This window comes from Prionailurus viverrinus, chromosome B3 (genome assembly GCF_022837055.1).
Source record: "Prionailurus viverrinus isolate Anna chromosome B3, UM_Priviv_1.0, whole genome shotgun sequence".
NCBI lineage: Eukaryota > Metazoa > Chordata > Mammalia > Carnivora > Felidae > Prionailurus > Prionailurus viverrinus.
Genome location: NC_062566.1, coordinates 22301233 through 22318733, shown reverse-complemented (window position 1 = coordinate 22318733; position 17501 = coordinate 22301233). Strand labels below are relative to the sequence as shown.

At 36.2% G+C, this 17501-nt stretch overlaps 1 protein-coding gene across 2 annotated transcripts in view; it reads right to left on the bottom strand.

The window, feature by feature from the left end:
• Window positions 1-6201: 6201 nt before the first annotated feature.
• GABRG3 (gamma-aminobutyric acid type A receptor subunit gamma3) overlaps window positions 6202-17501 on the bottom strand; it is a 704379-nt gene continuing 693079 nt past the window's right edge. Inside the window, exons 7-11 of one of the 2 annotated variants that reach the window (XM_047864203.1) lie at window positions 15836-15988; window positions 11791-11987; window positions 11436-11495; window positions 9577-9645; window positions 6202-6483 (exon numbers count right to left, since the gene is read on the bottom strand). In XM_047864203.1, coding sequence (XP_047720159.1) covers window positions 6202-6483; window positions 9577-9645; window positions 11436-11495; window positions 11791-11987; window positions 15836-15988 — 761 coding nt within the window. The remainder of the gene's footprint in view (window positions 6484-9576; window positions 9646-11435; window positions 11496-11790; window positions 11988-15835; window positions 15989-17501) is intronic. The other variant, XM_047864204.1, reaches the window with a different exon arrangement.

The window sequence follows — 17501 nt, the reverse complement described above, 5'->3', positions numbered from 1 at the left end:
CAGCATAGTTTATCTTCTAATATCTTACCCTACGTGGCTCACAATTTGAAATTTTAATCAGCAAATATTATGAAATTTCTATTATTACTCTTCTTTCTATAGATTCTAGTCCTACCCTGCACTAACCAGTGCATGGACTAAATGAATGGGGCAGCTGAACTGAATGGTGGATGGGTTGACTGGGCTAGATAGAGGATGGGGTGGTCTGATCTCTCCATCAAAGTGATTAAACTATTGTTCTCTGTATTGGGGTGCCTTCACTCAGTTGACAAAACTGAAATCCCTCCTCATAAATGTGAACAGTACAGGATAAAAATATATTTTAGTAAATTCTAAACAAATAAAAACAATCATTATTTATTCCTAGAAATCAGTCTGAGAGTTAGGACTTCTTTTTTTTTTTTGTTTTTGGAAATTAGGAATTTTAATCCTTTTGTGAATAACTGATTAGTGGGAGAAATGAAGAAGAAATTCCAAATAATCAGAAAAGAAGAAACTATGGCAGCTACAATCTGTGAGATTTCATTATTGGAAATCAGTCTTCACTATTGTTTCCAATCTGTTCAGTTTAAACTGTTCAACAGACATAGAGAGCCTTCCTTCCCTGCAGGAACCACTATCACCCTCACTTTGTGGAGCTAGTCCACTTGGCTGGGAAAACTGTGTTGTGGTTACAAATTTGAAAAACGAAGTGGTGAAAGTAAGCCATTATCTGAATAATGCAAGCAGAACAATTTAAATTTCCTTTAATTACCTGAATGTTGCATTCAAACAGTGTTTGTTTTGCGTGTGTGCATGTGTGTGTACATGCATGTGTATGCATGTGTGTACACAAGTGTGTGTGTATGTGTGTTCATGTTTGTGTGTTTTGTCTTCCAAATTTTCTAGCTCATGTTCCTATATTATACAATCTGAAAAACCTACTTGGTTAGCTCAAAACGTTGAACACTTGTTAGTGGCTGTTCAACTAATTTTTTAGCACTGATTTAAAGTAGTCTAAAATTTGGTTTTTATGTGAGCAGAGTAATAAGAGGATTAAGGTATTTTACTGACAACATTAAAAAGCAAAGCATCATTTAACTAAAGGACATTTTGAAGAAAAATAGTAGGGAATAGCCTCTCTTTAATTTTAATAGAACTAAATCAGGTTATAGCCTGGAATTGCTGACTTGTAATTAGAATAAAGTTGAAAAGAGGAATGGAAATGGTCTAGTCTCTAGTCTTCAAAACTATCAAACATTAAAGAAGGCAAGTTTTTATTCTCCCAGAGACATGAATGACTGAATTATTATCCTGTTATCTCAACATGTACATGCTTTCTCCTTTTTTTTTTAAATTTTTTTTTCAACGTTTATTTATTTTTGGGACAGAGAGAGACAGAGCATGAACGGGGGAGGGGCAGAGAGAGAGGGAGACACAGAATCGGAAACAGGCTCCAGGCTCTGAGCCATCAGCCCAGAGCCTGACGCGGGGCTCGAACTCACGGACCGTGAGATCGTGACCTGGCTGAAGTCGGACGCTTAACCGACTGCGCCACCCAGGCGCCCCTCTCCTTTTAATTATAGAAAATTATTTCTAAAGTAAAAGGTTAAGTAAACAAGGAATACAAGAAGGGATTTGTCATTTAGCCTGAACTGTTATTTATTTATTTATTTATTTATTTATTTAGGTCTTCAGATATGATTATACAATGCAGAAATACTTCTAAATCTTGTCAACCTGAATGTTTCCTACAAGCAAGTTTGAGAGGAAGAAATAGGCACAGATTGCATACTTCCTCAATTTGGGACAATTTGAAGAAGACTCAACAGAAAGTCATGAATTTACCATTTGCAGTGTATTTACAATCTGTTTGCCCCCCCCCCTTATTTCCAGACATCTTTCTGAATATTTTAAAAACAATAGTGTTCTGAACATTCCAGTGTGTATTTATATATGATTATGTGTATCCAAGTCGTTCATTAACTTTTCTTTTTTACAGAAATTGGGTCTGAAACTTCATATTTATATAGTTTATAAATTCTCAGAAAAAGCAGATATTTGTAAGATCATGGAGAGAATTCAAAGTGCTTTGTGTCTTGAAAACATTGATCTGATATAGTGATAAGTATATGCTTGGAAACTAGTTATAATTCTTCAAGTTTGCAAAATAAAGAAAGTTCTCAGTTTTTGGCAGCTGAGATAAAAAAATAATCAAGGAAGAAGAGGTTCTGTTTGTCTTTTTTCTAGCCCTTTAGATAGAGTGCCCCATTGCTTCCTAGTTGTGGCAAGTATACGTTAATGCAAAATGGGGTTATGAAATACCCACCTTTGCTTGCAGAGTATGCTATTTTGCAGAGAAGCAAAAAATATGTCTAGACACTTTTACTGTAGCAAGCTATGGCCAGATAAAAAGACTCAGTGTGAAGGGTGGACACTCACATCCCATCAGAAGCATAATTTAGATTGGCCCCAATTTCCCTTATGTAGCCTGAAAATACTTTGCCATGGAGGACAAGCATTTTTTCAACTGAATCGACAAAAACTATTTTCTTACCTGATTTGTTATACAATTAAGGATAAGACTGCTTGGCACACACACACACACACACACACACACACACAAAAGAAAATCCTGTCTCCATCCATCCATAAACAATAAATAAAACCTGTCATGAATATATGTGATTACAGAAAATGGAAAATCTATGAGATGTGTATGATATAAGCTTTATGTGTTATTTTAAGGCATATGTTGGGTAAAAAGGGGGCAGTATTGGCTGGGTCAAAAGTAACTTATAGTAACATTTTCCTTCTCTGCCCAGTACCTGAGAATCTCTCCTCTGGTCACTGGTATTGAGACTTTGTAGAAACAGAAACTTTCTAGGCTCTGAAGAGGAATTTTCTCTCTAATTTCATTGATGTGGAATGCCTTTTCTTTTGTTTCCCTCTCAGCCTGGATGAAGCTTAAAGGAGAGACAGTCACAGTTGTAAGTATGATCCACAGTGGTAAGAAATTAGAAATCCTTTTCAAAATACATAACTCTCATCTCTGCAATTTACAGTATTTCTGAAAGTGAGGAATACAGTAGCACCTTTAGAATACCAGCCACTTACACAGTTTCCCCACCAGCTGCCATGAAAACACAAAACATATTTCTCAAGTCTAAATGCAAAGCAAGCTGGCCAGAGCTCTACAGGTTCTGGGTCTGGGTGGAACAGCCTTACACCCATGAACCTCACACATACACTACTAACCAAGCATACTGGTGAAGGAGAGTCCCTCAATTTAAGAGAGATACATTTCCTTCACATTCTTCCTGTGCTTCTCCTCTTCCCTCCTCCAAAAGGTCAACTCTTACATAGTTAATAAGCAAGCCCCTGAGCTCTGTACCTGCATGAGGTACATACCATCTCTTGTATTGTGGACTGAAGGCTTATCTCAGAAGTTGAGACTTATAAGAGAACTTGAACAGACAAGCCTGCAGAGAAACTGACATTGGTGTGTTCTGAGGGGATGTTTGAGTTCTTTTTAGTCAGAACCCATTGTGGTAGATTGCTATATGGGCGGGAGTCTATTTTATACTTTGTGAGTGAACATCTATGAGACTGTCTTTTTTTTTTAAAATTTTTTTTTTTTCAACGTTTATTTATTTTTGGGACAGAGAGAGACAGAGCATGAACGGGGGAAGGGCAGAGAGAGAGGGAGACACAGAATCGGAAACAGACTCCAGGCTCTGAGCCATCAGCCCAGAGCCCGACGCGGGGCTCGAACTCACAGACCGCAAGATCGTGACCTGGCTGAAGTCGGACGCTTAACCGACTGCGCCACCCAGGCGCCCCTCTATGAGACTGTCTTGAGATAAAAGTTTTCCTTTATGGAGAAATGAACCATGAACTAGTGTTTAAATCAGCAGGATGGCTGAGATCAGGGGGAAGAGAATGGTTGGATTCAGCAAATAGGTTATTGGTAAGTATATCCTACACATATAATTTTATGAGTTGCCAACAACACCCAAATATTGAGTAGCTTTGAAATAAGAGGCATCAATATAATTTTTAAGGTAAAAGTAGAGCAAATTTATCTTATAAAAGTGTTCTTAGGTTATGTCTCTTCCAAGAAGAATTTCACTAGAAAATTCATCTCCCTCCATAACTACTTTTAAGACATAACAGGTTGAAATTATTCATATTGTTAGATATTATAAATTCATAAAGATGAAAATTATGCTTGAAAAGGACTGACTTTGGACCACCTTCCATGGGTACTCAGTACTTTGGTGGGATATGGTGGATTCCTTTGGTCAGGGTGCCTCCAGGACACCACTGCCAAGTGTGGGGGAGTAGTTTATGCATGAGAGACAGAACAAGGATGCTAGTATGTGAAATTATTCAATAGAGTAGAAATTTCATATAAGCCAATAGGTTCAACTTGTTTCTCCACAAATATTATTTTATGTTTTAAATTGAATTTGCTAAATAGAACCAAATTGGCTTGTGGCCTATGTAGCCACTATTAAATCAAAGTCAGGGAGATGACAGGAAGAAAAGCTGAAGACTTGGGTGTCTCACACTATATAGATTCAGTTCTTGAAAGCTGGGTGATCATACCAATGTATTTGCATTCACTTGATATGAATGATGTTTCATAAATATAAACCGATTTATATTTTACTTTTCTAGCCTCTTCCACTCCCATCCCCTTATGTCTTATCTTAATCCAGTAAATTATGTGAAATTAGCACTTTTATATATTCTCTCTGTGTATTATTTTACCTTTTTTCTGAGTAATAATTGTACTTACAATAGATAATTAAAATAAAATTTTATGGTTTCCAATAAAATTAATTCAATTTTATGGGTGAGAAAGATGAGAAGTACAGAGATACTGGTAGAAAAATTTTAGTACCAAAATTTTAATAATGCCAAAGCATTATTAATGACTGGTGGGACTGTTTTTCCTATCAAAGGTGGGAGGCTTCTGAAGAGTCTTGTGAAGTTACATACTGGTATCCAGTTATAACAAAGAACTAACATCAAGAACTAAGTTAGTTTTGTGTTATAAAAATATCAAAAGAGTAATAATTTCAGGGGATTTTTTTCTTTGGGATTTTGCTACATATTCATATCTCAAAGTATAAAATAATTTTGTTCATCAAAATATATCATTGATGATAGCCATTGCCCTTTTTTTGCATCTAAAGTTGATTTGACTTGAAAGTTAATTATAACTATGAAAAATTTAAATTCCATCTATATTTCTTTCACACTTTGGAAAACATTTTCACGACAAGGGCTTATGAGTGCTGTATACTTGTCTTTGCAAGATGAAGATAACCATTGAACCTGTAATAGCATAACATACAAAAGATACATACTCTGGGGTTGTGTTTTGGTCTAACAAAACACAACTCTTAAGGTAAAATGTTTAACTCCAACTGAACTAATCCAAGAACCCAAAGTTAAAATACTGCTTACTTTTAGTAGTTTGGAATAGAGTAATAACCTTCTGATGTTCAGAGATAATCAACATCATTGAATTCAGCAACATGAGAATTTTTCAAATCATATTTTTTTCTCAACTGGAAACTTGTGGATAATGCATATACACCCTTCCTAAACCTAGGGTGAGATTATTAAATAAAGAAATTCTAGGTAACAATGATAGTTCCAGAGTAAAAGAGGTCACAAAGAGAGGAAACCAGGTCAAAACTCACTGCAGTTCATACTTGAACTCAGACTGTCCAGGAACACGGGGATGAGGTCAACATGAGTGTGTCCCAGCAAGCAGTGACTCCACACATGTGGGCACTGGTGCTCCTAAGAGTTGCTAAGGAAAGATATAGAAGGGGTCTTGGCATAAGAGAGCTTCTTGGATATTTGCTTACATGTTTTACAGATTTCCTTGCAATGACAATTGGCAACTGTTTCCAATATCCAAAAACCATTCATAAACATCACCAACTTACAGATTCAATAAGGGATTAGCAAGAATATCACTTTAAAACTCAATTAATGTGTGTGTGCGCACGCATGTGTGTGAGTGTGAAATGCATAATAGAAATGGTTGCCAGGTACTCCGGTGCTGCTCAAAGGTAATGTATAACTTCAGATAAACTGAGCAGTGTTTTTCCTTCCTACTCCAATTGGTCACTACTGGTCTGGGGACAGTGAAAGTAAAGAGTGAAATCTAGTGCTCTTTACTCATCACCACAGAAATATTTAGAGATACAGGTATCCAACCCAATAGACCAAGTTGAAGAGCAGGAATGATGTAGGGAAAAAGACCCGAGAATATGAGTCCAGCTCCAAGATGTCTATGTGAATACGCCCTTTTTTCCAAGATCCGGATTTGCATTCTTCATAGCAGCAGAAGAAGCTCTGACAGTCTTTGCCATCCAGACACTCATAGACGCAGGTATCTTCAAATTCCTGCCAGTACACAGAATTGTTTAAAGTGATCATTGCAGGTGGTGGGGGCCTCACGTCAAGGAGAGAATAGTTCTGTAGGCAATAAGAACAACACAAGAATCATCATGAATGCAATAAGAACAGCCTGAGATAAATCTAGCAATTAGGTGCATGTTATATCTGTCCACCAAATAAGGAGGATAATGCCATGCCTATTCCCACACATCCCCCATCCCTGAACTGGACATTTCAGTCTTTTAGAGTTCAGTCTGCCAATTAAATATTTGAAAATCCAATACAAAAAAAGTACAATGCAGCTTTCAAAAGTTGCATATCTCAAATTGCTGGTGAGGGAAGCTGAGCACATTTTCAGATATGTATTAACCATTTCAAGTCTCTGTTCTGCCTACTTTTCTGTTGATTTGGAGTAAATATGTACATATTGTATATAATCCCCAAATATTAAGCACTACATATATTGAAATGTGGAGAGATAAATTTGTTTTTCCCTAATTAGTAAGTAGTAAAAATATGGTATTATAAGACTGATGGCAGAATCTTCTTGTTCAATGTAATTAAGGTAAAAAATGAGTTTTCAGTGTGTGGTGGCCAGACACCATTTGTCGCATATAGAGAAATAGCCAAAAATGTGTACAATTGGAATGTTTTATTTTCTATTTCCCAAGCTCTCTTCCTGACATGGAAAAGTCAGTGTAGGGCCTGTATAGGAGAGGGGGTGACTTACGTTCACTCATAAATGAGATGAATCACTCTTAACCTTGAGAAGTGTCTTCATATAGACTTGCCAATTCCTCAGGCACTTGTTTGAGCTCTTCCAGATAACTATGAATTATGTATTAAATTGAAGTCTGTTAAGAGGTTATATTTCTAAATTTGACCGAATAATGTGAGAGTATTAAGGATTATAGTTGCCTTTCTGCTTTAGTTTTATTTGTGCTGGTTGAACTGAGGAACTGAAGTGTGCCAATGGAAGTAGTGAAAGCTGAAATCAAGGGAGAGGTGAACACACAAACCCAGTTCTCAGCTTACTGGCTAGATCTGTTGTTCCTTGCTTGGGGAGAGAGACCTTCCAAAATTCATTGGAAAGTATCGTGAATACCTCTTATGCAGCTGATCCTTTAACAACATGGATTTCAATTGTGCAAGTCCACTAATATGCAAATTTTTTCAATGAATACAAGTCCAGTACTGTTAATGTATTTTCTTTTCCTTAATCTTTTTTTAATCTTAATCTTTTTTTCTCTAGTTTACATCAATGTAAGGATATAGTATATAGTACATATAACATACAAAATATATGTTAATCAACTATTTATGTTATCGGTAAGGCTTCCACTCAATGATAGGCTATTAGTAGTTGAGTTGTTGGAGAGTCAAAAGTTATATACACATTTTTGACTGTGTGTGTGGGGGGGAGAAAGGGCAGTGCCCTTAATCCCTGCATTATTCAAGGTTCAACTATATTTTTTAAGGGTCAACTGTATTTTTACCCAAAACTATTTTTACAAGGAAACAGTGTACATCTTTTCTTCTACTTCTGGATTTTAGTTTGATTGAATATGCTCATAGCTATGTGGAGCCGAAAACCAGAGAAAAGCAGGTAAAAGCGTATAGCACTCAGTGTCCCTATTGGTAAGCTTTGGGGCATCTTTTTAATTCAGAAGTATTTGTGTGTGAGGTCCAACCCAAAGTGAGACATCCCAGACCACATGTTCACTAAGCATTGCCTACTCCACACATACCAATGACCAGTCAGGAGCATCATGGAAAACCTTCTACCTTCTTCCACACCTTTGGGCAATGATAGAAATGAAAGCTTTGTTGTTCCATAGGCTCTACTGTGGACACATCTCCTCAAGGTTAATAGTTCTTAAACCTGAGTGGGTATAAAAATCCGTGGGGGGGGGGTGGTTGCAGAAAAACAAAAAGTTGATTCCTTCTGTATTTCAGTGCATTTGAGGAATCGGTATCTTTTTGGCAAGATTCAGTTGGAAACATCTGCCTTTTTAAAGTAATTGCATATGTGTTTTGACAGTGTTCAGCCAGATATTCATCCTTTCATTTCATCAACACTTTGTCCCTGTGTAGTGACATACAGATGAGAAGCATGGCCATTACTGGCAGGACAGGCCCAAAGGAAGATGTTGACTCAGAATGGGCATCAGAAGGCTCTGAAAGGGTGGGGTCAGCTCCTTAGAGATCTAAAGGGTGATCAAGGAGCTACAGGCAAATAAGCAGCCGGGTTTCTGGAGGCAAGGAAACCCTATTCACTTCTTCATTTAACAAACTAAAAACTCCTGATTACTGAAACATAAATAAACCTGATCTAATAATTGAGGGCTTTTAATAAATAAGTAAATAAATATGGAATAAAATTAATTGCATCTTATAATATTGAAGATATTATTATTCTATTATTGAAGATATTATTAACAGCCATATGTTAAACTGCTTACATACTTTTTAAAATGTATATCTCTCACTTATCATAAAAATTTCAAACTGGGCTCAAAATGGAGATTTTAATTAATGCATCTCCAAGGTCACCTACAGCCTGACTCACTCCTGCTTTGCCTGCATGTATGATGCAGTCCCTTGACTTCCCTGGAAACCTGTGCTTCCTGGGTGGCAAGTTCTACTGCACATATGAAGTGGTTAGCTTTGCATTTTACAGGTTAGGAAACTGAGGCACAGAGATGTTCGAACAGCTTGACCCAAAGTGCATGCATGAGTGTTAGTGGGGCCTGCCTCCTCTCCCTCATTGCTCGGAGACTGATCATCTCTGCAGATGTTGGTGATAGAGGGACCCTTAACTAGCCTAACCCTGTGGATCTTTCAACATAGAATTGAATACATTGACAATTTTCATGAAAAGTTTGAAAATTCCCTTTTTTTTTTCAAAAAAAATTAAGTTTATTTATTTTGAGGGAGAGAGAGAGAGAGAGCACAAGTAGGGTAGAGGCAGAGAGAGAGAAACAATCCCAAGCAGGCTCTGCACTGTTCGCACACAGCCTGACACAGGATTTGAGCTCAGGAACCATGAGACCATGACCTGAGCCAAAGGCAGAGGCTTAATGGTCTGGACCACCCAGGCACCCTGGAAAATTCCCTTTTTCTTTGGCTACTTTATGAACTTTTGTTTAAGATCTCTCTGTGTCTTCTCACCTGGCCTGGAGCCCTTTCTCTCTGAGTTGTTTTTCTATGTACTTTCTTCAAGGTCATTACACTTTTCCTCTTAAAAACAAAAGAAAACAATTCTGATTTTGTGAAAATTTATTATTATTATTATTATTTGCTATGTAAAAGATTTTTGGCAATATCTTTTGTATATGAAAGGTGTCAATATTTCTTCTTCCACTCCCAGCTCCCTGGCTGTGTGTGATAATGTGGTTTCTAGGCCTCACGATATGTGTTCTGACTTGTCTTTGTTTACAGCATCCCCATTCCCAACCCTTTCCATTACTTTTCAGTCTGTTGCTATTTGGAAGCATTTGCTGGCAAATCTGTAGTTCTCTGTGGCTTCCCACAGCTATAAAAGTGGCTTCAGCACTCACCTCTGTCAGAACTAAAATGATACACTTTCAGAGTATAGATAACCAAGCAGTCACTTTTAAAAAACATGTTGAAAGGCACTAAACATAAATTACTGATCAGGAGTTAGAAAACCATGTATGGTATATAGGTGGGCATAAAGCATTCAGTGTAATTAGTATAAAGGAATACAAGTAGTTATATATAAATTTTGTTATATGATAAAAGGGTAGCTCACATCAGTAATTTTAAGACATTTCTCTATTTTTCAAAAGTTAAATTCTTACTTCAAGCCATATACTTAAAATTCAGATGCATTACTAATTAAATTTAATAATATTATAAATTGTTGAACCTTCATCAATATTTATAGGGCTTAATTTCTCCGTATTTCAGCTTCCTTGTTAGTAGAATGGGTGAGGTTACATGAACTCACACATGAAAGCACTTACAACATAGGGTCAAACACAGTAAGTGCTCAAAAGAAAGTGACGGGAGTTAGATCATTCTGAGGGTAGGGAGGACCTTCCCAAAGAGGACACAAGAGGCAGAGACCACAAAAGGAAACACTGATAGATTTGGCAACAGGAGACTTAATACATGTGGAGAAAAGCATAAGAAATGACAGTGACAACATGGCCATAAAACTGGAATAAAACTACTTAAAAAACATATTAATATGCTTAATTATTCTGTATGCGAGTATATAAATTTTATGTTATATAAAATATAATGTACATAATATATGATATAAGTAACTGGCAGATAGTTACTTTTAACTTTAAAAAAGTTAAGACATAAATAAGTTATAAATGTTATATAAAAAACTTACATAAAAGAAGACATAAAAAGCAATTCACAGTAATAGAAATGCGAGTAAAAAAATAAACAAGTGAAATATATTCAACTTTGTCAGTAATCAAAGAAATGATAAAGGAACATTTTGCAGGAGCCATTTTTCTGTTTGTCTATCAAACCTAATGCAAGGAGAGTTCTGGGTGGTGGGTGTCCCACATTGCTAATGGAGCCAAGCAACTCTTCTGACCCAGCCATTTTGCTTATAGGAAATTATATTAATAGTCACAGGTATATACAAAAACTGCAATGATAAGAATATATATACAAGTGAAACGGTGTGTATTAGCTCCGTTTCCAGCCACGACTATCTGTGCGTCAATCATTGCATATAATTCAATCATTAAAATGATCCTATAAAATAATATTATAATGCAGAAACTTATTCATAACATATTTTTGAGTTACAAAGCAGAAATATGTATGTATATGCTGATCTCTGAGTAGAAGGATTATGATTATTTTGTTCATTTTCCAAATTTTCTAAGTTGCATATTTAAAAAAAAGTATACACACTTTTGAAAGGAGTATGTGCAACACTCATTGTTCTTCAATATATGCATACATAAACAATAACATATTCAATCTTAATTTAAAAGAGTTCTCAGAAATATTTGCACCTTCAATGCTATACATACGGAGGGGGCTTGTAGGCTTATTCGCTCATGAATCCACCTTGAGGAATCTGGATGCAATAACTACAAGAAAACCAGAAAAAAACAATTAGAAAACTTCTATGGAAATCTGCATTACAGATCACCTTAGTTAAGAGAAATCATTCATGTGTGATTACATCAATCCATGTCACTATAGGTAAAGTTGAAGAGGTACTTTATGGTTATATTCATATCTTCAGAATATTTGTCTTTTTTTTAATGTCTTGTTGAATTAGCTATTTATATAACAGTGTAGAAGATCCTTAGGAATAAGGATTATTTATTGCAAACTATCCTTCCCCTACCTTTCCAGAAAATCTTTGCTACTGGAACTTACCGATGTTTTCTTCTTAGTGGTAGTTGGTTTTCTACAACTTGAATAGTAGTTGAGGGTGGCATACTCCATCAGAGCAGCAAAGACAAATAAGAAGCAAACAGTCACAAAGAGGTCCATGGCTGTCACATAGGACACACGGGGCAAGGAATTCCTGGCAATGGTGCTAAGCGTGGTCATGGTCAGCACTGTGGTGATGCCTGTACAGGGGATAGTTATCAAGTTGTAAAAGGAACCACACAAAATTCCTCCACTCCAACAGTGTTTTATTTTTAGGTAAATCCTCGTTGACATTGGATAAATGTAATAATACTTTATTTTTAATGTCTATGCAATTTTGCAAACATTTCCATAGAGCTTTTACCATAGTCTTCACAAAAACATTAAAGTACCTGAATTAAGTCAACACCTTTCAATTTATTCAGAAATTCTCAAATTGTCTCATATTTTCTCTTTTAAATATTTTTTAAGTGATACAGTTTGCAGTCCCCCAGACATTTTCTCTGTTCCACATCTCACAGTATTCTTTTGCCAAATAAACCATTTCCTTTCTTGCTTTTTCTTTATGCAATTTGTGAACTCCCACCCTTCTTTAAGACCAAGATGAAGTACCACTTTTTCTGAGGTCCTATTGCATGCACCTCAGAGTTGATAATGTGAATCTGCACTATCTTGTGCCTTCTATGTACCTCATTTCTACATTAGCATAGATAATTGCATATGTCTTTATGGTTTTTGCATGTCTGTCTCCCTGAATAAATTGTGTGATCATTACAAGCAAAACTGTATCTTGCTCATCTTTGCTTACCTGTCAGCAAGAATTGTGCCTAACACATTTTAGGCATTCGAATGGAATGTGTTGATTCATTGATCAATTAGTTAATTCATAATACTTAGTGTTGGTCTGACTTTGACTATTTTAATACTTAGTGAGTCAATTCTAAAGATTCAGAGACTGTGGAAAAGATTTAGAAAAGAGACACCCACGTGATGGATGGTATAAAAGGAAAAAGAAACGAAAAGAGGATGAAGGCTATGAAACATGAAAAAGAATGAAATGACTGGATAATTATTATGCAAAACAAGTTAAGGCTAATTCTACCCTAGATGAGCTCCTGAGAAATCAGAACCTGCTAGAGCTGTTGGACACGCAGGCTAGTGACATGGATCCTGGAATCACAGGAATATGGACATTAACACTCACTACCTGTGTGGCTGAGAGTACTATAAAATATCTGCCAGGCAGTAATACTCAGTGATTAGGTAGACATGATAGATAAATGCACATTAGTTCCCACCTTTACTGTAGCATCATAGCTCCTGTGTAGTGAATGCCTCCCTTACTTCCTCAGGGAGGGTAGCCAGGGCCATTTGGAGGATGAAGCTAACAGCACAGGGTGGACAAGTTAACCATGTGTAAAAGATAATGACCTGGAAGTCAAAGCCCCCTGCCTTGCTCTCAGCCTTCTCAGCATTTGGTCATGTAAAGTCACTTACTTTCTTTGAATCTGTTTCTTTAATCAGTACGGTGAAAATGGAATGCCTCCTTACTGTAGGTGGGAAAGTTGCCATGCTTCATGTAAAAATGGTGTGTAAACTTGGGGCACCTGGGGGGCTCAGTCAGGTTGGTTAAGCATCTGACTTTGGCTCAGGTCATGATCTCATGGTTCATGAGTTTGAGCCCTTCATCTGGCTCTCTGCTGTCAGAACAGAGTGTGCCTGGGATCCTCTGTCCCCCGATCTCTCTCTGCCCCTCCCCTACTTGTGCTCTCTCTCTCTCAAAAATAAATAAATATTTTAAAAAATGCTGTGTAAACTTGAAAAGTCTACACTGATGGCAGGTGTATTTTTATACAAAAAAAGATTTTGTAATGAATATCCAATTTAACTTAAAAAAAAATATGGTGACCATGTCATGCCTACAGAATATCTAGGTAGGAATTTTTTCATTAAATTTGGGGATTTTTAACTTCATTTCTTCAAAAATTTTTATCTTATTTTATTTTATCTCATTCTGTAACATCAGTTACAGCTATGTTATACATCTTCATATTGTCCAACAGACCACTGGGATTTATGTTTTAAAAGCTTTTATCCCTGTCTTCTTCAGATTAGCTAAATTTTGTATGATGGTCTTCAATTATGCCTGAACTTTTTTCCTGCTCTCTTGAATCTGCTCTTAAGCCCATTTAATGAATTTTTCAATTCAACTATTATACATTTCATTCTAGAATTTACTTTTTAATATACTTTATTTGCTGAGATTACCCATCTGTTCATTCACTAACATTACATTTTCCTCTAAGTCCTTTAACATTGTTAAAATAGCTGCTTTAAAGCCCATGTCTGCTGACTCAAAATCAGAGTTGTCTTTTTATATTGACTTTTTTTTCTTGATCATGAGTCACATTTTCCTGCTTCTAAGAATGTCTAGTAATTTTTTATTATATACTCAATCTTGTGGATGACACCTTACAAAGATTATGAAGTATGCTATCCTTTTTTTTTTTAAATTTATTTTTTTCAACGTTTATTTATTTTTGGGACAGAGAGAGACAGAGCATGAACGGGGGAGGGGCAGAGAGAGAGGGAGACACAGAATCGGAAACAGGCTCCAGGCTCTGAGCCATCAGCTCAGAGCCCGACGCGGGGCTCGAACTCACGGACGGCGAGATCGTGACCTGGCTGAAATCGGACGCTTAACCGACTGCGCCACCCAGGCGCCCCTATGCTATCCTTTTTAAAAGCATGTTAAATGCTTTCTTTTGGCAGATAGTTAATTTACTAATTGTTCTCCTTGATCTTCTCATGGCTTGATTTAAACTTTATTCAAAGCAGTCCTACAAGTGCCCCTTTAGTTTTAAGCACAGTCTTTCTGGTGTCTCAACTAAATATTCTGGTGTTAATGACATTTCTTCACTCTTCTGGAGTGTAAATATATTATCTTATCTTCCAGCATTATGTATTTCTAGTATCTCTAGCCCCTTAATGCCATAGTGGTAACTCTTTGACAGGACTTTCATAGTCTCAAGTTGTGCAACCAATACTACATATTATATTGTTTTGAAGCTGATTTTTAAAGTCATGCTTACCTGGCACTTGTAATTGTGAGGTCATAACCCCAAGAACAATTACTAAATTTGTGTTGTAACTTTGCTGGGTGATTTACCAATTTTATTATGCATTTTCTAGAAGTATGCAAAACTAACACTGGCAACAGATATTACAGGTTAGTTTTTTTTGTTTGTTTTTTGGTTTTTTTTTGCTCAACCAGTACTTTGTTGTTGAACAAACAGAATAAAATGAATACAGAAAAAGCAACATGTAATGTGAGAGATTTTGCAAGGATTTTAAAATTGGGGCAGCTCCCTCTTTTTTCTGAAAGACATTTTTCTGGGAAAACAACTATATATTTAATATATATTACGTGTTTTCACAGGTCAAAATATTGAAAGTTAGGTAATATTCCTGTCATAAAGAAAAATTGATATAAAATGTTACACAATTCTAAAACCACTGAAATTTAATGTTTTATTAAGAGGACTTTTTGGGGGGGGTCAGAGGAAAATTCATGAAGACTTTGAGATTTAGTGTGTAGATTATAGCTGAAAAGAATGATCACTTTCTTGTTTGATGGTAAAGTTGCTATAGACAATCTCTTCTGTTATTGAGAGACTATTTAATGATATCGTGTCTTCAGTCTTCAAAAGTGCATGAAAAGTTGTGTGTCCGTACACTGATGTAATGAGATTTTCAGCATGACAGATTCACAGGACATGACTACATTTTTATGATTGACATCATCCTTAGAGTATCAATGATGCAATTGATTTGTTCTGAATTCCCAACCCCAACTGATTTTAAGTGGCACACATAGAATTCTATTGTCAGAAAGAAGAGTCTAACTTGACTACTTAAAGCAATCCAAGTACATTTGACTAAAGTCTTTTTCACTGTAAGTATTTTTATGAATACTTCTGTGTTAATATTATACAAAATGGTGGAAGAGTTTTTTGTTTTTTGTTTGTTTGTTTGTTTTTTAACTCACCTAATGCTGTTCTTGCTGGTGTAGCATCTTTTTTGATCCAAAATGACACCCAGGATAAAACCACAGTCAGTATACAGGGAATGTATGTTTGAATAGTGAAGTATCCCATTCTTCTACTCAATTCAAAATATATAGTCATGACAACATAATCACCTGTAATAAAGTATTGTCAAAAAGTAAGACAACTTTCTTTGGTTAAAAAATAATTCAGGGGCAATAATTTTGTTAAATATATGACTTGGATAAAAATATACAACTACAGTAGTAAGTTGTGAAAAAAGGTCAAAATGCTGGTGTTCTTAAACTTAATTTTTTTAAACTTTATTTTATCTATGGCTTTCAAGGCATTTTACTGGTCACCGGAAAAGACACACAAACAAACATATTAATCGATAGAGGAGACAGATATGTGCATCTATTCTTTGACATATTATTACATAACGAGCTATATTATTACATAACAAGCTTGAGTCCATCTGTGTGTTGCGTGTTTAAAATCAGGGGTAATATGATAGAAGAAGATAGGATTCAGTAGGCAGAGAGTGAAAGATGAGGACCTGAGGCCCCCGGTTAGGGAAAAACACGTATTTGGAAAAATTCTGGGAGTGTCTGACCACAGGAAAAGCCCCCAGGCATAAAGCTCCTCTTAAGAATGTAACAGACCCCACCTACTCCCTCTCAGGTTTCCCTTAGGAATTTAAGGAAAGACCTAGGTGTGACCATAGACAACCCCCCCCCCCCTGCTTTTAATGGAAATGAGCCAATCCAGAATGGACAACCCATGAGTCATCCAGCACCCAGAGTCATCCAGAGGGTAAGGGCAGAACCTGAGAAGGAACAAGGGGAAAGGGAAGGGGAGGGGAGGGCTAACCAAAACCTTTTAAAGCAAGGACACTTGCCTAGTGTCGCAGGCATTCATTTTTGAATGTCTCCTTTCTGTAAAGAGAGCTTTCCTACTATTCTTACTTTCTAATCTTATATTCTAATAAACTTTTGCCTGCTGCTCGTTTTGTGTCCACGTCTTAATTCTTCAAAGCAGCGAGAAAACAAATCCGGGTATTGTGGTTAAAAAAAAAAAAAAAAATCCTGCAACAGTAACATAGCAAAATCCATCCTCAAGTAGATCCATAGTCATTTTGTTTTTTTCAATAGTAACAGAGCTATACATAAGCTTTCATACATAAATTTGTGTAACAATTTTATATTTCTATTTTTATAGCATAATTTTAGCTTATCAATCTTGTACTTTATGTTTTACTCGATATTTTTAGGTTGATGTTATCCTTTCATGACTCCAGCAGTTAGGCTGTGCCAACCCAGAAAACAAAAAGAAGAAATCATTTTATGACTTTGCTTCCTCCTACTACAGCAAAGCTACACCATAAAAGAGTTGGGAGGAAAATAGTTGTTACTAGAGATTCCATAAGATTCCTGGTGGATAAGGAGAAGTTGCATGCTTAACACATGAGACATTTTATTCCAAAATCATCTCTATTTTGTATCTTTTCTGCATAACCTCCTGCTGAGAGGATGTCTATCCCTCTCTTCCCATTTGACTTTTTCATTCTTCAACATACTGGATTGTCTTTCAGCACCTGAAATTCAGTGTCCAGACCTGAACTATCATATCCCCCACACCAGGCTGTTCTCTCATCTAAGCCAGGTC